This window comes from Dipodomys spectabilis, unplaced genomic scaffold, assembly GCF_019054845.1.
Source record: "Dipodomys spectabilis isolate Male_0828 unplaced genomic scaffold, ASM1905484v1 ptg000140l, whole genome shotgun sequence".
Lineage (NCBI taxonomy): Eukaryota > Metazoa > Chordata > Mammalia > Rodentia > Heteromyidae > Dipodomys > Dipodomys spectabilis.
The window spans coordinates 33851005-33874677 of record NW_024870817.1 but is presented as its reverse complement, the minus strand read 5'-3'; the positions used below and the strand labels follow the sequence as shown (position 1 = coordinate 33874677).

Genomic DNA, 23673 nt, shown 5'->3' with positions numbered 1-23673 from the left:
GACTCCACTTTTTAAGCTGTTCTCTCAAAAGCCTCAGTCTTCTGCTTAAAATAAGCCAAGTGAAATAATGAACTATTTATCCAGTTTATGATGTTAACTTTTAAAGATGAGGATAATACTCTTGTGTTGAATAGTTTGCAAGGTGTAGTTACTGGTTTCTTCATGTGGGATTACATAAATTTAGTGATTTGTCTCCCTGAACTGGGAGCTGGCCCTGAGCTTTTTTGATAATAAGGCTAGCACTCTACCACTTTGTGTCACAGCCACTTCTGGTTTTCTGGTGAATAATTGGAGGTGAGAGTCTCACGGACTTTCTTGCCTGGTCTGACTTTGAACTGTGATCCTCAGTTCTCAGCCTCCTGAGTAGCTAGGATTTCATACATGAACCACCAGCACCCAACAGATTTAATAATTTTTATACTACTGAGGTGACTTTTTGCCTAACTTCAGTTTGCCTTTTTAAGCCACTGTAGGAATGATGAGACTGTTAAGGTTACATTTTGATCTGTTGCTGTCTCCTAGTAGGATTTTCAATTACTTTTTTTCCTTTTTGCCTGTCCTGAGGCTTGAGCTTTGGGTGCTATTCCTGAGATCCTTTTTGCTCAAGTGAAACTCTACCACTTGAGCCACAATACCACTTCCAGCTTTTTCTGTGATTAACTGGAGATGACAGTCTCATGAACTTTCTTGTTCAGGCTGATCAAACCATAATCTTCAGATCTCAGCCTCCTGAGTAGCTAGGATTATAGGCATGAGCTGTTGGTATCCAGCTTCAATTACTTTTGATCTCTGTTTTCTTTCTAACTCTGATTTAGGACTAATTAAACTAGCTTATTGTAATATTTAGCTCAATAATTCTTTGACAGCAGCTAACAAGTTTTCCAAGCTTGTTAGAACATTTTTTTTTCTTTTTTTTGGGTTGGTTGTGGGACTTGAACCCTGGGGCTGGGCACTGTCCCTGCACTCTTCAGCTCAAGGCGATCGCTCTACCTCTTGAGCCACAGCGCCACTTTCGGTTTATTGGAGATTAGAGTCTCACAGACTTTTCTGCCCGGGCTGGCTCTGAACCTTGATCCTCAGATCTCAGCCTCCTGAGTAGCTAGGATTATAGGCGTGAGCCACTGGCGCCGACTTGTTAGAACATTTTTTTAAAGAAAACTTGCACTTACTAAGTAAATTGTTTTTCACTGTCAGCTATGCCATCCTCCTGCATGAATAGGACAGCAGAGATTGGCAGCTTCTTTAAAATTCTTTTATTTTTCTGGCCATCAGTGTCAGTTTATACTTTTCGTTTTACTCTATTTAAAGTGTTTCTGTAGCCTTTAAACTTGTTTTTTTTTTTAATGTAGCACTTGTTTTGTGAATTATATATCCTTGGCTTCTAGTTCTTGAATTTTTTTTCTATTGTATAATTTTAATTCTCTTAGCATAAGAGAGTATAATTCAGCAGCAGTTTACGGTATATGTTTTGAAGAGTTTTGCTTATTAGAACATTTAAAAATACAGTAGAATGATTTTTCTAACTAATTTTATGCTTTTATATGTTGTGCCTGTATTCTCCATTGGTAATGACAACAAAACTTAAAAGACTTTGCTATTGTACAGTATTTTCACAATAAAAAAATGACTTTGCTATTAAATGTGCATGCATGTTTTTGTTTATTTATGACACTGGGGATTGAATTTAGGATCTGGCTTTTGCTAGCTAAGTGTTATGCTGTCCAAGTATTCTATTACTGAGTTGTATCTCCAGCCTCACATGCATGCATGTCTAACGGGTATTCATACATAACCAATAGAATACTACATAGACTTAAAAGGAAAAGAAATTGTCTTTCATGACATCATGGATGGGATGAGAGAATATCATGCCAAGTGAAATTATACTGTGAAATGATATATACAAAATATACAATTATATAAACAAAATTATATGTTATATATTGTATATATAAATTATGTATACAAATATATACAATTACATGTGAAATCTACAGTAGTCCAGCTGATAGAAGCAAAGACTAGAATGAGGAGAGAATGGGAAGCAATGTTTAAAGGGCTCAAAGTTCTAGGAGGAATAAAATATTTTAGAAGTTTTAGCCAGGCACCAGTTACTCATGCTTTTAATTCTAGCTACTTGGCAGGCTGAGAGCCAAGGATCACAATTTGAAGTGCGCTCAAGCAGGAAAGCCTATGAGACTCTTACCTCCAATTAAACACCAAAAAAAGGTGGAAGTGGAGCTGTCACTCTCAGGGAGAGTACACATGTTCTGAGTTCAAGCCCCAAAACTGGCACATACACAAAAAAGTTTCTGTGATAAATATAGTTAATATAGTTGCACATTCCAGGACTAAGAGGAAAATTTCAGTTGTCACTACAGAAATGTATTTAAGATGGTAGAAATATTAACTAGTTTGATTTAATTAATACCACATTTTGTTCATAAATCATTTTTTACCTCAGATTTTTTAATATAGGCTATTAATTGAAGTAAAAGTGAAAAAAATTATTATTACTCTTTATTTGTGCTGGTCTTAAACTCAGGACCTGAGCACTGTCCCTAAGCTTTTTTGTTCAAGGTTAGTACTCTACCATTTGAGCAACAGCTCCACTTCTGGCTTTTTGCTGGTTAATTGAAGATGAGTCTTGTGGACTTTCCTGCCTAAACTGGCTTCCAACTGTGATCCTTAGATTTCAGCCTCTTGAGTAGTTAGGATTACTACTGCTTCCCAGCTAAAAATGTTATTTTTAAGATAAATTTTATACAGAAAGACAGGTACTGCACGATCGTATTCTTGTGAAATGTAAAAAAGTCGGTCTTACAGAAGTTGCAAATACAAATAGAATGTCAGTTACCAGAGGCTGGGATAAGAGGGAGGAGATGAGGAAAGATGGATTATTTAGCATTAAGTTACCATTTGTTTTAAGCAAGAAGTTCTGTCACAGTATGGTGACCATATTTAACAGTAATGTACTGTTTATTTAAAAGAGAAGAAACTAATAAATGTTTGTAGCCACAAAATAATTATATAGATTAAGGAGATAGATACTTAACCTGGTTAAAACATTATACAATGTGTCATGCATCAGCATATCATGTGATATTAAAGCGTAATTTTTTATATACTGGTTAAAAACTAAAATATAACAACTTTTTTTAAAGGACCCACCAATGTAGAAGATATGGAAGCACTGTTAATCAAAGATGCTGGTATGTAAAACTGAAATGATTTAAATATGTATTTAACTAGTTGTTAGATGGTCTGTGTTATGTTTGGTATTGTGTTAGGAGAGCAGATATGTACAGTAATTAAACATCTGAACTGTGGTAAGGGAGATAACCAGTGAAATAGACAGTTAATTACAATACTGTGGAATGTTTAATGCCAGGATACTAGATAAAGATATCAGAGATCATATCATAAAACATTATCTCCATTTAGAAGCAGATCATTTTTGTTTGTTCATTTGTTTTTTTGAGACAAGGTTTCATGATATAGCCAAGGCTGATCTTAAATTTACCATAGCTCTTTAATTTTCTGCCTCAGCCATCCAAGTGATGCTTGTGATACACATTGATGATCTGTTTAGATGCTATTTTAGATAGTATCTAGATCTGTTTAGATACTATTTTATAATTTGAATGAATTTAGTTTTCTACTGTGAAGTTTTTGGGAAAAGCTTGGACTAAAATTACTTAAACTATGTTTTTTTTTTAATGTCAGTTTCAATAATTTTCCTGGTTAACATGTTGTATATTCCTTAAACTTACCATCCTCCTGCTTTCATCTTTTTAAGTGCTGTATTACAGGTTTAAGCCACCATGTTCAGCAGTAGTTTTAGTTTTGCACAAAAGATCAAGTAGTCTGAAATCTTTTCCTTTCTTAAATTTTCTTTTTAGTATATAATGCTGTTGGATTAGCTGCTTATGAACTTTTTGACAGTATTGATTTTGATCAGTGGTTTAAAAGTCAACTTCTTCCAGAATTACAAGTCAATCACAACAGGCAAGTATAATTTCTGTGTTTAACATACCTTTCTTTTGCTTTACTTTTTTTTTTTAAATGAAGGAAAGTAAGCATTGAAATTGTTTACAATTTTGAAGCCGGGCGCTGGTGGCTCACACCTGTAATCCTAGCTACTCAGGAGGCTGAGATCTGAGGATCGCGGTTCAAGGCCAGCCCGGACAGGAAAGACCATGAGACTCCTATCTCCAATAAACCACTAGAAAACCGGAAGTGGCGCTGTAGCTCAAGTGGTAGAGCCCTTGCCTTGAGCTGAAGAGCGCAGGGACAGCACCCAGGCCCCAAAAAAAGAAATTGTTTACAATTTTGAAAAGGTGATAGTATGACTTAGCAGTTATTATGTACTGTAGAAAAGAAGACTTCTGAAATTTATAACTGAAATATAGGTAAAAGACTAGACTTCTATGTTACTTGTTTTCATAATTACAGGAATTGTGATAGTTGTAAAGTATTTCACATAAATGATCATTTGTAGGAGAAAAGAAATAGGACTTTATGCAAAGGTGAGAGAAGATACAGATTCCCAAGTCCCAGATATAAGCTGTGCAAAGAGGGACTGTGTTTAATTATTAGAAGTAACATCCATGAAAAGTGACTTGTGGAAATTCATATAGAGCCATGCTACAAGTCTTTGAGGAGACAGTAGAGTAGGTTTAGCAAAAACATCTCAAAAGGCACTTGAATACACTTTAGACTCTTACTGTGGTGTCTCTCTCACTAGTGAAAATCCATATAACATTTAGGAACATTTTGCCTAGTTTCTTTGTTTTACATGTAAGTGTTTGCCTATCTAAATTTTCTTGGTGAATGAATAGAAGGAGAAAAATCTGTTACAAATTCTTTTTAAAAATTAAAAAGCTGTTAAAAATTCTTGATTTAAAACTAAAGACTAAAAGCTTATTTTGGGGGGGAGAGAGAGAAGGAGAGAGAGAGAGAGAGTTTTCTTTTTTAACTGGTCCTGGGGCTTGAACTTAGAGCCTGGGTACTTTCCCTGAGCCTCTTTGTGCTCAAGGCTAGCACTTTACCACTTGAGCCACATTGCCACTGGATTTTTCTAAGTAGTTTATTGAAGTTAAGAGTCTAATGGACTTTTCTACCTGGGCTGGCTTTGAACCTTGATCCTCATGTCAGCCTCCTGAGTAACTAGGATTATAGGTGTGAGCCACTGGTACCTGGGTAAAGGTATAATTTTTATTCAGTAAGTTGAAATTTATCTTTTCAGTTACTCATTTAGTCAACAAATATTTTCATTATGTAGAATTTGCAGTGTTCTATAGAACCAGTGTTAAATAAAATAACCTTTGATTTTGCCAAGGTGCTAGTAAGACTTTAATGGAAAGAAAGCCTCCATTGAGGAGATCTAATTATCCTTAAAACATATGGCTGTTTCATTTAGACTCACTGTATAGTACTCTCACAGGACTGTTAAGAACTTTAGTTATGCTTAGTGACATTATGGAAAAATTTAATTCATTTAAATTTAAATTTTAACAATGTAGGTCTGGTTCAGTGGTAGAGTGCTTGCCTAGTATGCATGAAGTCCTGGGTTTGATTCCTCATACTACATAAGCAGCAAAAGCCAGAAGTGGCGCTGTGGCTGAAGTGGTAGAGTGCTAGCCTTGAGTGAAAGAAGCTCAGGGACAGTGCCAAGGCTCTGAGTTCAAGCGCCAAGACTGGCAAAAAAAAAAAAAAAAGAATATAGTAAGTATTGATAATATGTTGAAGGGGTATTTTGAGTGTTGGGATAAATAAAAATATTAAAAAATATTAAAATTTTATCCTTTTGTTACTAATGGCAATACATTTTTTTGGTGGTATTTGGATACCACTTACTGTTACCTCGCCAGTTTTAGGATTTAAAATGTCAGTACTGTCTTTAGTTCCTTGAAGAGTAGAAATGGCCTTCATTTATATATACTGATCATCATTACAATTCTTTTTATTTCCTTCATTTTTTTGTCGGTCGTGGGGCCTGAACTCTGGGGCTGGGCGCTGTCCCTCAGCTCTTCAGCTCAAGGCGAGCGCACTACCACTTGAGCCACAGCACCACTTCCAGCTTTTTCTGCTTATGTTGTGCTGAGGAATCGAACCCAGGGCCTTATGCATGCAAGGCAAGCGCTCTACCACTGAGCCGCCTTCCCAGCCCTTCCTTTTTTTTTTTTGAGTCCTAGAAATCAAACCCAGGATGTTGTGAATGCCAGAGTTGTATACTCTACCACTAGTGAGTGAGTCCTTGTTTTCTTGAGACAGTCTTGCTATTGTAGTTCAGACTGATACTGAATTGACTATGTATCCCAGGGTGAACTCAAACTCATGATCCTTCTTCCTGCTCCCCAAGTTCTGGATTACAAGTTGTCATAGTTTTTAAATGTAAAAGTAAAAAGATCATTAATATATACATATTACACAAATATGTGTATATATGCCTCTAAATTTTTATTAACTTAGATCAGGAATTTATGGTCAGTATTTTATGCTGTTGTACAATTAGAAATAGCTTTTATGTAAAGGCAGAATGCATTTATTAGTACATTTTAGAGTTAAATAATGAAATATATTAAATGAAATAGACTCCTTAAAGTATAAGACTTCTTTAATAGAGTTCTTTAATTCCATGATTTTTCTCTACCTAGGTATAAGCCATTGAGGCGCAGAGTGATTTGGCTCATTGGTCAGTGGATTTCTGTGAAATTCAAGCCTGACTTAAGACCCATGCTATACCAGGCAATCTGTAACTTGCTTCAAGATCAAGATTTAGTGGTATGTCAGCCACCTAATCAACATCTCAAGACATCAGAAGCTCCTATAAAATGTTCAGAACTTTTTTTTTTCTTTAAAATGGCTTCAAAGTGAAAAGTAATCCTATTACAGATGTGAAAAGTATAGCATATAGCACTTTAGCCAGGGAGTAAGCTTTATATAGATTATTTTATGCATAGGAAACTAGAATTTAGTCATGGCTTGAGTTCCTGTAACTTGATCTAGAAACTATGAGTATGTTACCCTTTGCCAACTTAGCTGAGTAGTTAGGCAAAACTTGAGCAAATAAGGAGATCAGATTGTAATGGTATGATTTACCTAGAAAGCAAGGTGAAATATAAAACAAAATTTGGGAGTTTGTATTTGTGAACTTTGGAATGTAGAAAATCCTTGAGATTTAAGGATTTATGGTATGGACCTTAGATATAGAGTTTGTGTTGTTCACTTTTTCTCCTTCCTTATCGCCTCCTGCCCTTTTCACTTCACGTAGCTGTCCTCCAGCTTTCTCAGATCCATGCTGCTGTTCTGCTTCTCAGTCTTTTCTTCTGGCATCTCTTGTCACTGACCTTAGTCCTCTGCTCTCTATATACTTTATGCCCAGCCTTTCTTTCTGTAAGCACCCTCTGGATTTAAAGACTGTCCATAAGCAAATGAAAGAATACTGTAAAGTGCACAAAGATGAACCTATGAGGGATATCCTTTTATTTCCACATGGTAATGTGATCTATGACTTTAATGTTAACAAAACAGAGTGGTATGTTACCAATTTATTTTTGGTTAAGTACTAAATGTTTAATAGTTCTAGAATGATGAAAAACTCATGCTATACTTTGTTTTAGGTTCGAATTGAAACAGCTACAACTCTGAAGTTAAATATCCTTCTAAAACTTGAACATATTTCATTGTAAAGAAGATTGTTAGCGTTAGCTTCATTCATCGATTTCATTTGTTCATTTATTCATACATGGGGCTAAAAAAATCTATTTATAAGACTTTCAGATGTAGTTTAAAATGATTGTTTAATACTTGGTTTAGGTATATTTTTATTTTGATAAGCTTCATCTTTTAGTTCTCAGTTTTCCTTAACTGCTTTTTTACCTGTTGATGATTTTGAATTTAGAACAGATCAATTTTTACCGGTAAGAGTACTGATTTCCAGATTTTCTAACAGTTTTTGTTAGTATTTTGAACACAAGTATTTTTGTACGTTTGTTTTATTTATGTATATGTGTGTGTGTATGTATATATATATGTAGGGTGAATTTAAAAGAATTTTGGATTATTTTGGAGGACATTACTTTCTCTCTATTCTCAACAGTAAGAGGTTTAAACTCAGAGACTCAGGGTGCTCTTTCATTTGAGCCATACCCTCAGATTTTTTTTGCTTTATTTTTCCAAATAAAGTTTTGTGTTTTTGCCTAGCTTAGCCTGGACTGCACTCCTCCTATTTGTGCCTCCCACAAAGCATGTGCCACCATAGACAGCTTATTTGTTGAGAGATGGGGGTCTCTATTTATTTATTTACACATGCATTATTTGCGTGCTTATGTATACTCCAGTGGCTTAAACTCAGGGCCTTGAGTTCTCACTTAACTTTGCTGCTCAAGGCTAATATTCTTAATGAGTTTTTTTTGGGGGAGGGGGGGCAGGGGGCGGTTGTGGGGCTTGAACTTTTGGCTTAGGTGCTGTCCTTCAGCTCAAGGCTAGTGCTCTACCACTTGAGCCATAGTACCACTTCTGGTCTTCTGGTGGTTTATTGGAGATAAGAGTCTCATGGACTTTACTGCCTGGGCTGGCTTTGAACTATGATCCTCAGATCTCAGCCTCTTTAGTAGCTAGGTTTATAGGCATTAGCCACTGGTGCCTAGCTTAGGCTAACATTCTTTCACTTCCTCTACTTCCTGCTTTTTTTCTGGTTAATTAGAGATAAGAGTCTCAGACTTTTCTGCCTGGGCTGGCTTTGAATCATGATGTTCAGATCTCAACCTCCTAAGTAACCAGGATTATAGGTATGAGTTAACATCAGCCAGCAGAGCAGAACTATTTTGGTAAACTTTTATTAGTAACACTTTGCACATTTATGTTTAGCTATCTGGACGTCTATTTTCCAATTGACTGCCACATTTTTCTTTTCTCCTGATCATAAAATAGGTAGTATTTAAATTTTACATGGGTCTATTACATTTCTACTCTTTTTAAAAATTTTTTTGGTGTCAGTATTGAAGCTTACGCTCAGGGCCTGGGACTCTTGCTCACTCAGGGTTGCCACTCTACCACTTGAACTGTATATCCAATCTGACATTTACTAATTAACTGGAGATGGAGTCTCTTAGACTTTTCTGCCTAGGATGTCTTCAAACCACCATGATCCTCCAGGTAGCTAGGATTATAGGTCTGAGCCACCACACCTAGCTATACTCATATCTTTTTTTTTTTTTTTTGGGTCTGGTTGTGGGGCCTGAACTCTGGGCCTGGGCTCTGTCCCTCAGCTCTTCAGCTCAAGGCTAGCGCTCTACCACTTGAGTCACAGCACCACTTTCGGCTTTTTTCTTTTTGCTTATGTGGTGCTGAGGAATCGAACCCAGGGCCTCATGCTTGCAAGGCAAGCACTCTACCACTGAGCCACCTTCCCAGCCCATATACTCATATCTTTTTACTCTTCATTCAACCCCTAGCACATAGCATGGTGTTTTCACAGAGCTGGTACTTAGACTTAGTAAATATGAAACAGGATTGTAGTTAGTGTTTATTCTTTAGAGGACTAGGTGAGAAGTTACATGATTAAATGTCTTTCTTTGTATACTTGTATCTGTCACATATGGGGGAATTTGTAGGGCACAAATGTATAAGATCTTTAAGGAAATAGTTGCTAAGTTTTGTTTAATGTTATAAATATGTTAAAAAAATTCTATAAAATAGACCCAAATGAAGCTCTTCCAAGAAATTAAAGAACTCCCTCAATAACAAATTAACCAGATATCTGATTAAACAAATGTATGTTTTATGAAAGCTGCTGTGGTGTGTTTTTGTTGTTGTTGTTTGGTTTTAGCTCAATCAGGATAAAAGCTCATTTTTCATTTTCTAATACACTCATTTTTAGAATAACAAACATATATGTACACATGCACAGACAAATGTCTATATGTTAAGGGGCCTTTCAGGTGGCTGTCCATTTGATTGCATTAATTAGTACTCTTTACCTTAATACATAGGTCTTGTATTTCTATGTGATTGACAACATATGTATATGGAAGAATAATGACAGGGCACTGTGAACAGCTTAATTGATAGAATAAAATTTAAACATTTCTTGTTTAGGCAGTCTCTTCTAAATGTTACTCAGTTTGTTGATGGTTACATTTCTGAAATGGATTTATTTAAGCAGTAATAAAAATTTCTCTCTGACCCAGACAGGTTGTTGAAGTATCGTTGAGGATTTGTTTGGCTTTATGTTTTTTCTTCATTGCTTTTGCACTGTGGTTTACTTATTTCCATTTGTGTGTGGAGGAGGTCTTCATATTTGTCTTCTGAGCCTTTTCTTTGTTTCCTGCAGTATTTGGAAAGCGTGTTCACACTCCTTTTTCAGTTACTGCAGCAAGTTACAGAATGTGACACAAAGATGCATGTTCTGCATGTTCTTTCTTGTGTAATTGAAAGAGTCAACATACAGGTAAGTTTGTTGTAAAACAAAAATGTATGTCAGAGTTAAATAAAATGCATATAGAATTTGTTAATATAGTAATGTAATCTTCAGATTAATGTACATTGTTTAAATGACAAAGCATTCTTAATTTCTAACATAAGGGTTGGGATTTCAGTTCTGTATTCAAAATTGACATTTGTATTTAAAGTTTAAAAAAATGAGGAAGAAAATTAAAATGGTAAAATTATATTAACAATGTAGAGGTGTTTAGAAAATAGGATATTTTGTTTTTCTAATCCTGGGCTTTGAACTTTGCCTGGACTCATTTTGCTCAAAGCTAGCACTCTACCACTTGAGCCACAGTGCCTCCTCCAGCTTTTTCTGTGATTGATTGGAGATAAGAGTCTTGCAGACATTCCTGCCAGGCTGGCTTTGAACCGCAGTCCTCACATCTCAGCCTTCTGAGTAGCTAGGATTACAAGCATGAGCTATTGGTACGCATCTAGAAAGTAGAATTTTTGATGTTTTAGAAGCTCCAATTTAGCTTACTAACCTTCAAATTCAATGTTGGAGGGTATAGTTTCAAAAACAAATACAAGTTTTCTTGGTTAGAAAAGAAATTGTTTCCTATTCTAATATACATTTTGCCCATACTTGGTTTAACCTAAAGTTCTTAATAGTTATTTAGCTTCCTTGTTGTCCTTGATTTTTGTGAAAAAATGATAGCTCAGGAAACCACCTTATAATCTGTAACTTTTTATACCCTAATTCATCACTATCTGTACCTTTGTTTGAAAAGCACAAACTTAAGGAGGATGTAGTTCAATGGAAGAACACGTCTAGCATACACAAATCCTGAGGATTCAATCCTCAGCTCCACAACTAAAAAAAGAGGAGCACATTTCCTTTATGGGGTATAAATCAAGTGGTTAGAGCATTTGTTTAGCAGGTTCAGGTATCTGAGTTCAAGGCCCAGTACAGCAAAAATAAAATAGAAAAAATAAAATGGAAAAAATAAAAGAGAAAAAAAAATAAAAAGAAAATAAAAGAGAAAAAATAAAAGAGAAAAACACCAACGTAACTCTGTGAGGTATTAGGGAAAGATGAATGATTTGGAGTTCACAGACATAACTTTACTCTTGGATTTGCTATTTGTGAATTTTGACCCATTGTTGCTTTATTTTTTATTGATAAGAATAGTTATCAAATATGGAGTAAAGACAGTAGATTTAATCTTTTTTTTTTTTGGTCATGGGACTTGAACTCAGAGCCTGGGTGCACTGTCCCTGAGCCTCTTTGCAGTCAAGGCTAGTCAAGAGCCACAGCACCACTTCGGGTGTTCTGGTGGTTAATTGGAGATAAGAGTCTCATGGACTTACTTGGGCTGGCTTTGAACCATGATCCTCAGATTTCAGCCTCTTGACTAGCTAGGATTACAGGTGTGAGCTTCTGTCCCCCAACTAGTTCATGTAAACTTACAGTGTTAAGTGCTTCACATACATATCTCATGTTATCCTCATAGAAACCTTGAGGTGGGAATTAAATTTTTTTTGTCAAGCTACTTGTGGAATTCAGACTTACTGGATTTTTCCAAATGGCAGTTTTTCCACATCATAAGGTAGTCATGACTCAGAAACTTATCACATGCCTTTAAATTATATAGAAAGTAACAGTTATCCTAATGAATAAACCATGCTAAATAATATACTAAATATCAGTAAGTGAGACACATTACTTTGTGGGAAATGGATTTTTTTTTTTAATCTACTGTATATAGATGCAATATAAGCAACAAATTCAGTTGTTGCCTTCATCATCACCATCATAAAAGATCAGGAGCGGGAGGAGAAAGAGCCAGAGGCCATTAACACAAAAGGAATAAAATGGTACAAACTTAAACTTTTTTTTTTTAATATACTAGGATCATTCTACTTGAGGCTAATTGAAGAAATTTTTCTGTGGTGGAATCTGAGATTTTAGCCTCTGGATGAGATGGTCATACAAGTCTGGTTCTGTAGCATGAAGTGCTATCCCAATAACTGGAACACCTCCACAAGGAGGAAGGTTCTTACTGGTCATAAATGCCCAAGGCAATGTTATCAAGCCTTCCTGTACTGTTGGCATTTTGCTTGGGACTTAATAGTGCTCTGATTCTCAGTAAATTACTATTTTCCTAATAGAATTATTTTGTTTTCCCTTCTGTTATGATAGATACGACCGTATGTAGGATGTTTGGTGCAGTATTTACCTCTTCTTTGGAAGCAGAGTGAGGAACACAATATGTTGAGATGTGCTATTCTGACAACACTTATTCATCTTGTTCAGGTAAGTCACTTTGCCATAGAGTTTCTTAGTTTTCTTGTTCTTAAGTTTTTCATTGTCTTAATTTGATTTATCTTACTGGTAGTGAAAGTTTTCACATTTTAAAACTATGTCATCTAAACAGTTTTATAGACAACTTTTGTTTACTTTTTGTGTGCATTTGAGAAATTCTATGCATTGTAATGGAGATTTTTTCCCCCCAAGACTGTTGAAAGCGTGTGTGTGTGTGTGTGCGCGTGTGTGTGTTGTGTATATATATATATGTATATGTGTATATATATGTGTATGCATACATTTATATGTATAAAATTATTTCATTATTATTACTTATTTTTTTGCCAGTCCTGGGGCTTGAACTCCGGGTCTGGGTGCTGACCCTGAGTTTTTTGCTTAAGGCTAGCACTCTACCACTTGAGCCACAGCTCTACTTTTATTTTTTTTCCCTCTTTTGGTAGTGAATTGGAGGTAAGAGTCTTAGGAGCTTTCCTGTCCAGGCTGCCTTTGAACCTCGATTCTCAAACCTCAGCTATTTTTTTGCATACAATCTTCTCATCCTTTAACCCCCTATATTAATCATTTTATTTTCTTAGTGTATATGTTCATATTTATTTTGCAGTAAATTATAAGAAATTTGATGGCTTAAAAAAAAATCCTTCTATGGTGGATGCAGTGAGTCATGTCTGTAACTGTAGCTATTTGGGAGGCAGAGGTAAGAATGTCAAAGTTTGAGGCCAGACCCTGAAAATATAATGAAAGACCATATCTCAGAAACAAGCTTGAACATAGTGGTGCATGCTAGTGGCCCTAGATTCTCTCAAGGCCAAGGTAGAAGGATCCCAGTACAAGCCTCTTCTTGGGAAAAGTTTAAGGCTTTTTCAACTCAAGCATGAGAGCTTGATGTTAATTCTTAGTACTGCCAAAACAGAAACAAACCAAAAGCATGTAAATCATCTGTTTTATTAGCCTGTGGATTTTTTAAGTAAGAAATCTGTCATGGCATGTCCAATGTCTGTCATCAGTGTTTAGCAGGCTGAAATTGAAGCTATATGCCAGACTCTCCCCTGGAGGCTTTGGGGTAGAGTTGATTTGTACACTTTTCCAGCTTTATGGTGGAATTCAATTCCTTGAGTGTTGGGCTGAGATCATAATTGACTTGCTAGCTGTTAGTTGGGGGCCCCTTTTACATATTTTGGCTCCATCTTTGACAGGTCCTTTTAGGAACATGTTAAATCTCCTGATTTCTTGTATTTTGGGAGTTTAATTATGTCTTCATAGTGGTATCTAGAGTGTTGGATGAATAGTGGGGAAAGGATGTATTTGTGAAAAGCCAAAGAATCTTAGGTGATCATCTTAGATTCCTTTTTAATTGGACCTATACTTTTCACCTTTTTTCTAAACAGTCCTTCATCATGAACACACTTAATAGGTGCTTTGCTACTTTTATTGTCTTACATAAATAAATAAGTAGTTTTATTTTTGCTTGGACTTACTTTCTGCTGTGTATATTTGTTACAGTTCATCCTTCTCACTGCCATGAAAAGGATTCCTCTTGCCTATGTATTCTGCTTGATTTCTGTCTTGTGTCATTGTTATCTTGCTTAATTCTCTATTTCAGGTAATACCCATGAATGTCATTTATATTCTGCAAAAGATAGTGGAAGGCAGCTTTTTGGGGAGATTTTTTTACATATATTAAATTGTCTTTGTTCTACTTGTACATAAATAAATAGTTTAGCCACTCAAATTTAGAGACATTTTACCATTACCTAATATATAGTTTTTGAAGGTGCTCTAGAAATCCTAAAGTTATTCTAATTCTCAATTGTATTATCCTTTCTTCTTTATGACAGTTTGTATATTTATCTCAGTATTTCTGTTTTCACTTTCATGGTGATGTGGCTGTGATTTCATCGCAGTGTTTGGCCACATGGTAGACATTTTAAACTGTAAATTCACATCCTTGCATTTAGATAACTCTATTGTATTTTATTGGGTTTTCCCTTTCTGTTTGTTTCCTTTCTATCTTTTTAAATTTTTTGTTACTTAGATGGTGGATATTCTCAAGTTGTCCTCATTTTCTTACAGTTTATTTTCTTCTTTTTCTTACTTTTGTGTGTTTGCTCTGGGAGATTCCTCAACCTTATCTTTGAACTTTTTTGTTGACTTTTTTGTTTTTCCCCTACTATCACTTTTAATGTCTAGGAGTTCTTTTTATTGAGAAATCATTTTGTGTATTTTACTTTTGTTTAATGACGACAGTATTTTGTTCTACCAAGGATATTATTAGTGATTGATTTTTTTCCAAGCTTTCTTCTCTGCTTGGTCTGTTTTCTTCAATATACTTCGTGTGTTTCCTTGTTGTTCATATTAGATACTTTATTTATATCTGTTAATCTTTGGTTGCCTGCTTTTATTTACTTTCTGTTATGAAAAATTTGAAGTGAAAGAAGGAAGTATAATACATCTATAAACATTTCTAAACTTCAACAACTATCAATATCTTGTCTGTCTACCTTAGCAGTGAGCAGTAAAGCTGAGTTGAAAGGTGAGTGAAGAAGGAAGTTTGACGTTTTGTAGCTTTATTTCTTTAGGATGTTACTATTTTGATGTTTTTCCTAAGTAAAGCATATTTCAGTTTCCTACCTATTACAAGTTAATCTTCTCAATTTTTATCATGCCCTACCTGGTATTTCCTTGTCTTAAGGCCATTTGTTTTATCCTATTAGAAAATAAACAGTTATTTTATGCTAGTTCTGAGGAGAGCAGTTTTCTATGTGCTTTTGGATATAGATGCTTTTTAGCTGGCACCTGGCCTTTTTTTTTTTTTTTTTTTTTTAAAGTAATCAGGTGCCAGTTGATGGTGGCTTGCACCTATAATTCTTAGTTACTCAGAAGGATGAGATCTGAGGATCTGGGTTGCATCCAGCCCAGGCAGAAAATTCCTCCAGATTCCATCTCCAAATAACCAACAAAAAAGTGGATTAGAGTCATGGTACCAGCCTTGAGCAAAAAAGAGGCAATTTCCAAGCCTTGAGTTCAAGCCCTGGTACTGGGATTAAAAATGAGAAAGTAGTCAGGGTACCACTGGTTTTGTTTTTTTTTTTTTTTTTATTGTAAAGCTACTATACAGAGGGTTACAGTTACATGAGTGAGGTTATGAGTACACTTCCTCTTGAACATTGTTACCACTGGTTTTGAATGGGGGTAAAACCAACGTCAAGAAAATCAATTAAGATATTCTTCTGTTAAGGATTAAAAAAAAAAAAAAAGATGTTAAGGACCTGACTTAATGCTATGGAAAGAACAGGAAAATTTTGAAAAAAAAGTAAACGTATAGAATTAAGGCTTAAATAGCTGTGGAATAGATAAGGCAGTAAGAAGGAACTGGTTGACAGACAGTGGTTCATGTCATGTGAGTTAGAAATGTATGAAAAGGAACAGTTTTTTAGGGAAGGGGATGTGTTAGTTCAGTCAAGAGTTCGAGAGGCCTTCTGGTAATGTTGTCTTGTAGTCTGATGATTCAAATGTGTGATGTTTAGAAAATTCAATTGTAGATTATAGACTTATACCTGATCAGTGTGTTCTTGAGACAAAGCTAAACACTGTCTGAGAAAGACTAAATATCTAGAGGGTACTAGTTCCATTATTTCCCTTAAAATTTCACAGATAGTTCAGTTTTTCCCTTAATCTTTATATAATTATAGTTGAATGTGATTCTCTCCCTTCAGTCACTTCTGATAGATTTTTAAAAGAAATTTCATGTTAAAGGTGATGTACAGAAGGGTTACAGTTACATGATTCAGGTAATGAGTACGTTTCCTTCCTCATTCCCTCCCAGTTTTTCCCCGCCTGACTTCTCTCCCCCCAAAGTTGTATAGTTAATTTATAGTGTGTCTAATGAACTTAGGGCCTAGATGATGTCCCTGAGCTTTTTCATTCAAGGCTGGTACCACTTGAGCCACATCTCCATTTCTTACTTGTTGATCATTAATTGGAATCACAGACTTTCCTGTCTAGTCTGGCTTTTAACTGTGATCCACAAGTTTTAGCCTCCTGAGTATCTAGGAGCCATAGGCACTGGCTCTAATAGTTTTCTTAAGAATTGATTAGTTTTACTTATAAGCATCCATAGTGTCCTGTGTAGCATCTAATATTTACTGTGGGTTCAAACTGTATTCCAGTTTATTTAACTCTGTATGTTGGGGACCACTAGATTACCAGGTATGGAATTTCATGACTTTGACTAAAAAACTTACATGTTTATCATTTGTTTAGTTTAGTTTTGGTAATGTTAGCAAATTTTGCCTATTTGACTCGGTATTTGAATTAGTACATTCTAATTTTCCTAGGAAATTTTCTACTTGGTAGTGTAAATGAACTTGACTAGTTTTTAATTCCCTCCCTCTTTCCTCTCTTTTGTAAATATTGAGCTGTGCTGAATGGCATTTAATTGAGTTTTTAGGTCCTATACTCATTTATTGGCACTTGAATTGTTGTTTTGAAAAAACTCTTTACTAAGTTCTTCCAAATTATTGTTGTATTAGAGAAGCTTTTTCTAATTGGAGAAGTTGATTTAAAAATAAACATTGCAGGGCGCCAGTGCTCATGCCTGTAATCCTAACTACTCAGGAGACTGAGATCTGAGGATTGTGGGTCAAAGCCAGCCCAGGCAGGAAGTCCATGAGACTTTTTATTTCCAATAAACCACCAGAATACTGGAAGTGGTGCTGTGGCTCAAGTGGTAGAGTGCTAGCCCTGAGCTGGAGAGCTGAGGGACAGTGCCCAGGCCCAGAGTTCAACCCCCACAACCGACCAAAAATAAATACATAAATAAATTTCTTGTATGTCTATGTAAATGTTTATGCTCCACAGATAAAGATGAACTGAAAGGAAAATATTGCAAGATCTCATACATGAATCTAAAAAGGTGGAACATAGTAAAAAAACAAAGTAGTGGCTGCTAAATGTCAGAGATGTGAAGTTTGCAGTTTTAGTACAGCAGGAGGAAATTATAGGAATTCATCGTATAGCATGTTGACTATAGTAAATATAAACAAACAAACGGAATTGAGTTTGCAGATGTTACCAAAAGGGTTATATATATTTATTTTGTGGCATTGTAATTTGTTATAAACTGTTGACATTGTACTTTGTAAGTGAAGAGATGTTTAATAGTTCATTTGATTTCCTTCCTGTGTTTATTATAGAGATTATTATGGCATAGAGATAGAGTTTTTAATTCTTTTTATTTCCTTCTAAAATATCACTACTGTTATATACCCAGTCAATCTCTCATGAGACAGCAGCAGGTAAACTATAATTTTCAATTAAACCCCTTTTACTTCCTCCATCTTTATATGTTCAGCTCATTAAAATACAATGCAAGTTCTTTTTTTTTTTTTTTTTGGGTCCAGTCATGGGGCCTGAACTCTGGGCTGGGCGCTGTCCCTCAGCTCTTCAGCTCAAGGCTAGCGCTCTACCACTTGAGCCACAGCGCCACTTCTGGCTTTTTTCTTTTTGCTTATGTGGTGCTGAGGAATCGAACCCAGGGCCTCTGGCATGCAAGGCAAGCGCTCTACCACTGAGCCACCTTCCCAGCCCCACAATGCAAGTTCTTAATTACACATAGTGTGTACATATTTTTTAAAGATCACACACAAAAGTTAAAAAATACTTTTGCTTCTTCATCTTTCTTCCTTTTCCTATATATACCTGGTTTTTCTATTTGCTTTCAGAAACATTTTATGCATATACTAAATATATAGGTATATTTTTAAGTTCTTTAACATAGAATTGTTAGGTACATTTCTGTATCTTTTTTTTTTTATTCCATGCCAAATTCTTTTTCATGGCTACTGGTATTCTAAAATAGGATATGCTGTAATTTGATTTTTCATTGCCATTTAGGATGAATTCATTTTCCATTTATCATTTAGAGGAGAATACTTATACAATTTAAAAAACCGGTATTAATACCTCTTCTGTAGTCATAAGGAAGGCTAAACATTGCCAATCTGGAATTTGAAATGTTCTAAAATATGAAATTTGTTTCATTGATATGATACTCCACAGGCAATTCCCTGTCTTACCTGATGTTATAGATCACAGTAAAAAATGGTGATACACTATAAACATTGCATACAGTTATCTTCAGGATATGTATATAAGAGATATATAAAACATAAGTTAATTTTAAGTTTAGATTTGTGTCTTGTTTCCAAGATACTTCATTATGTATGTTGCAAATATTCTAAATGTCCATCCCCTCACCCCAAAAAAACAATCAGAAACAAGAATCACTTCTAATCCCACTGATTTCCAATAAGGGATACTTAACCTGTATGTGGAAGTGCTTTAAATGAACTCGTGGCATACATGTTTTTGCAGCTATTAGGCAGTTGAACAATATTTTTTGAACCTTACTTTCTAGTAACTAATAGAAATAACTTTGTTTTACTAGTGTCCATAATCAAGACTACCTTAAACAACACAAATATTTTAGTTTTTATAAATTGGTTTCCTTTCTTTTCTATGTTAGGTTACTTTTTGGTGTGGGGGAGGGACCTTAGAGTGTCTTATCATAAGTTGTATTTATACTTCCCATAGGGATTAGGAGCAGACAGCAAGAACCTGTACCCTTTCCTGCTCCCAGTTATCCAACTGAGTACAGATGTTTCCCAGCCTCCACATGTCTATCTTCTGGAAGATGGTTTAGAATTATGGTAAGAGGAAATCCTTGATACCATGGATTTTTTTTTTCTTTACCTGGCCTTCCCTCTTTTCATGCCAATAAAGGTCATGTAAGGCATTAAATATTCAGCACTTAAAAATAAGTATGTCAAATTGTTTTCCCTAAATGGGTAAATAACTCCTTTTGGCAGCTGCCTCTCAGTGAACGTTTATGATAGACAAAGTTAAACATGCAATTGTTGTAGGAACTCTGCTGGATTCCTTCTTTTGGAATTTGGCATGTAAATAGGAATCTTGGTAGATTTCTTAAACTAAAGATTGCCTTAAGATTTACAGTCTGTGAAATGACATGTTTTGAAGGTATTGAGTTATTTTTTGTATTCTTTATCTCAATCCATTAAGTATTTAATGGATTGTTACTCAACCCCAAATGCTAGTGCTACTGACACTGTGGATTTATCTGAGTAAGTAGTATATAATGTTTAAGGTTTTAAAATAAAAAAACTAAACACTTTACTTCATGGCAACTTAATGCTACACTTATTGACTATCCACCATGTGTGGATAGTCTACAAAATTCCTTTGGCCTTATTCAATTCGTCTTGTCTATGGTAGCAGTTTTCTTGAGATTCAATCTTTGAGGAGGGGGTATTGGGTTTGAATTTAGGGCCTCATGCTTGGTAGGCAGGTACTCTAATTGCTTGAATCATGCCCTGAGTACTTTATTGCTTTGTTTTTCCAGTAGGGAATATGTTTTTTTTGCCTAAAGGTGGCCCAGATCTTGATTCCTGTTTAGCTGAGATAATAGGCTTGAGTTTCTTTGCCTGGCTTATTTGTTGAAATGGGGGGTGTTGTTGGTAACTTTTTGTTTAGGGCTTTGGCCTGTGATGCTCCTGGTTTCTGTCTCCTTTTTGCTAGGATAATATAGTCTTGAACCACTATGCCTGGCAATAGAAAAATCTTTGAATAATATATGTGAAATTAAAAAATGCCAGTATAAAAATAGATTGCTGTAATGTTTTTAAAAATCACAGAAATCAACCATAGGAAAAAAATGAGCATTTTTTGCTTTCCCTCTTTCTTTTCTTCCCTTCTATTTTTCCCTAGATTTCTAACTATTAAACATTTTGAATCTTGAGAATTGTATGTATATAAATCAACAAGTTATAAATTATCTGTATTAGAGTACTAGATGAAGGATTTTAAGATATAACTAGGTAGATGCTAATGTGCAGTGTTTCTTCTGTTTGAAATTAAATAGTTTGTAGATAGTTGGGTTATAAATTAACACATTGTTGAAATCTTATACTGAAGTATTTATATTTTATGAGTATGAATTGCCCTGGATTAGAAGTTAATACATTTCTTTTTTTGTTTTGTAAAGGACCTAGAAGTCAATATTTTAAGTGTTGTAGGCTGTGTAGTCTCTGTTACAGATACTCAACTCTGATGTTTTAGTTCAAAGCAATTGTAAGTCTATATACAAATGAATAGACATGGCTATGGTCCTAATAAACATCATCTACAGAAAATTGGATGTGAGTTGAATTAGGTCACGTCTTTCAGGCTGTTGAGTACTTGTTTTAGATTATAAATTAAAATATTAAACACTATCACATAAATAATTTTTATAAACATGCACACATTGTATTGTGTTGAACATTAGAAAAATTTTAAATATTATAGAAAGGTAGAATCAGATTTATCAGTTCACAGACATTAATGTGTTTGTTAGAGGTAGATACATTTTCAAAGGGTTATGAAAACAAAGTAATTACAAAAATGCTTTGCTGTGTTAATTGTACTTTTTCTGTTGCCTTAAGTTACATGTGCAAATGCAAAAGTTTCTATCAAAGATGGGAAAGGGATTGTGATAAATAGTCAAAATACTTTAAGTACATCTCTGAAAATGCAACAAGGAAAGTTCATGAGATTGATTTGAGAAGGGGGCTTGGGGAAGATAGAGAATGATGGAGGTTGTGATTATGATTAAGATACATTGTGTACACAAATGGACTTGTTAAAATGGAATCTTCCTCTACAACTAATTGATGCTAATTACAAAGGTTTAGCCCATAGAAAATTACAGAGCTTATTAATAGTTACGTTAATTGTTATTAATATAAGTTAAAGAATCAGGCACAAATTTCTTCATATATTTTTCTTGATAGGTTGAAGCTTATCTTTGGAAACGGATATAATTTCTAGTCATATTACTGCATTCAGTTTGTGATTTACTTTATTACTTCTGTGAGCCTCAGTTTCCTTGTCTGTAACATTTGGAAAAATAATCCCTACCTTTCATAGTTATGGTGAGGATGAGATAGTGGTGGCTAAAGTGGTCAGCACTTGCTATTTTGTATGTAAAGCCCATGTCAAAGTTTGCTGGAGAGCAGAGAGGAAAGGGGTTGTGAGGTGAGGAGTGGAGGCGAATATTCTGTCCATGAAAGAACCCTAATACATTTAAAACGTTTTGAAGATGCAAGAGGACGCATCTAGAAAGACAGAGAAGAGCTGTTATAATAAGAGAACCAATTCAAGAGAGGGTATTTCTAGAAGAGGAATATTTATTCCAAATATTACTGATTATTCTAGTAATATAGTACAGAGAAATGAATTTATCCAAATGGAGACAGTGGGAGAAGTTTTTGGTCAGTAGGAACCAAAATTAGAATCAAAGCATATTGCAGAGAAAATTGGAGATGTATCAGTTTAGATTGAGCACCAGCAACTTGTTTGAGGGTTTTACTGTTAAGAAAGATAAGCACTGATGCCCCATGCCTGTAATCCTAGCTACTCTGGAGGCTGAAATCTGGAGGATTGAAGTATGAAGCCAGCTGTGGTAGAAAAGTTAGTAAGATTCCATCTCTAAAAATAACCAGCAGAAAGCTGGCTGGCTGCATGGCTCAACTGACAGTGCCAGCTGAGCAAGCGGAAGACCAAACCTTGAAACAAGGATATAAAAGTAATATAGAGGGCTGGGAAGGTGGCTCAGTGGTAGAGCGTTTGCCTTGTATGCCTGAGGCCCTGAGTTTGATTCCTCAGCACCACATAAGCAAAAAGAAAAAAGCCGGAAGTAGCGCTGTGGCTCAAGTGGTAGAGTGCTAGCCTTGAGCTGAAGAGCTGAGGGACAGCACCCAGGCCCAGAGTTCAGGCCCCACGACCGGACCCAAAAAAAATAAATAAATAAAGGTAATATAGACTGTATGGCTGATGTGGGGAATGCCAGCTCTAGAGGAAGATGGAGGCTGAATCAAGAGAGTGGGATAATTGAAGGAAGCAAAGAGGAATAGGAATCAGCTCAAGTAGATGGGTTGAATTTGATAGTTCCAGGTATACTTCATGTTCACTGGTTGGAGGAAAGTGGATTTCCATATTTTATAGTTCAGTGACCTAGGAAAATATTTGATGTATTGCCTTGTATTTTCTAACTAAAATAAGGAGCCATGGACACGAGGTAGCAGTTATGGGCTAGAATAGGCATGGATACAAGACACAAGTCTGTGAAGGAGCAAAGTTATAAAGAATGGGAATTTGAGCTTATTTTGGATAACCAGTACCAGTTATTTTTGTGATCATGGATATAAAATAAAACTCTCAAACCCAATGTGATTTTTTAAAAAAATAGCTCTTTATTTTACTCTTGCCCCCTTCCGCTTAGAGATTTGTGACATAATCAAATTTGGGCTTTGATTCTTTGTTTTCCATTTATTAATTTCTGCTACTGCTGCATTATTTCCTCTTTCTGCTTGCTTCCATTTTTTTTTGGTCATTTTAAGAATTAGCTCCTGAATGTATAGTGATTATTTTCAATAGCTATAAATTGTTTTTTTTAGCACAATTGGAACTAAAGGTCTTTTATACATTTTTTTGTATTACTAGGTTTTTTTTGTTTGTTTTTAATCTCCAGGAAAGACAGTGAGATAATGAATACTGGAAGCAATAAGCAATGTCAAGCACATAACATTAAATGATGATCCTCATCATTTTAAAAAAAAGAACAAAACAATTACTTTGAGTTTTTTGTCATATACATTTTCTTTAAAAATTATATTTTTCTTTTAAAAAGTTTTTAAGAACTCTTGATTTCCTAAAATAATTTATTTGCTAATTTTATTTTTCCACTATTTATAAGTGAGGTAGATCTATGATCCACCCTTTGATGCTGCTTGATTTGTATCGTTTATATTTATTTTACCAATTTAACATTTTTCTTTTTTAACTGACATTTA

At 35.0% G+C, this 23673-nt stretch overlaps 1 protein-coding gene across 3 annotated transcripts in view; it reads left to right on the top strand.

Annotated features, from left to right (window-relative positions):
- The window catches only part of Ipo11 (importin 11), a 127366-nt gene that overhangs the window by 46347 nt on the left and 57346 nt on the right, over window positions 1-23673 (top strand). For all 3 annotated transcript variants that reach the window (XM_042690748.1, XM_042690747.1, XM_042690749.1), the window contains 8 exons: window positions 3165-3212; window positions 3903-4008; window positions 6660-6786; window positions 7626-7659; window positions 7885-7925; window positions 10340-10456; window positions 12641-12754; window positions 19358-19473. In XM_042690748.1, the coding sequence (XP_042546682.1) occupies window positions 3165-3212; window positions 3903-4008; window positions 6660-6786; window positions 7626-7659; window positions 7885-7925; window positions 10340-10456; window positions 12641-12754; window positions 19358-19473 (703 nt within the window). The remainder of the gene's footprint in view (window positions 1-3164; window positions 3213-3902; window positions 4009-6659; window positions 6787-7625; window positions 7660-7884; window positions 7926-10339; window positions 10457-12640; window positions 12755-19357; window positions 19474-23673) is intronic.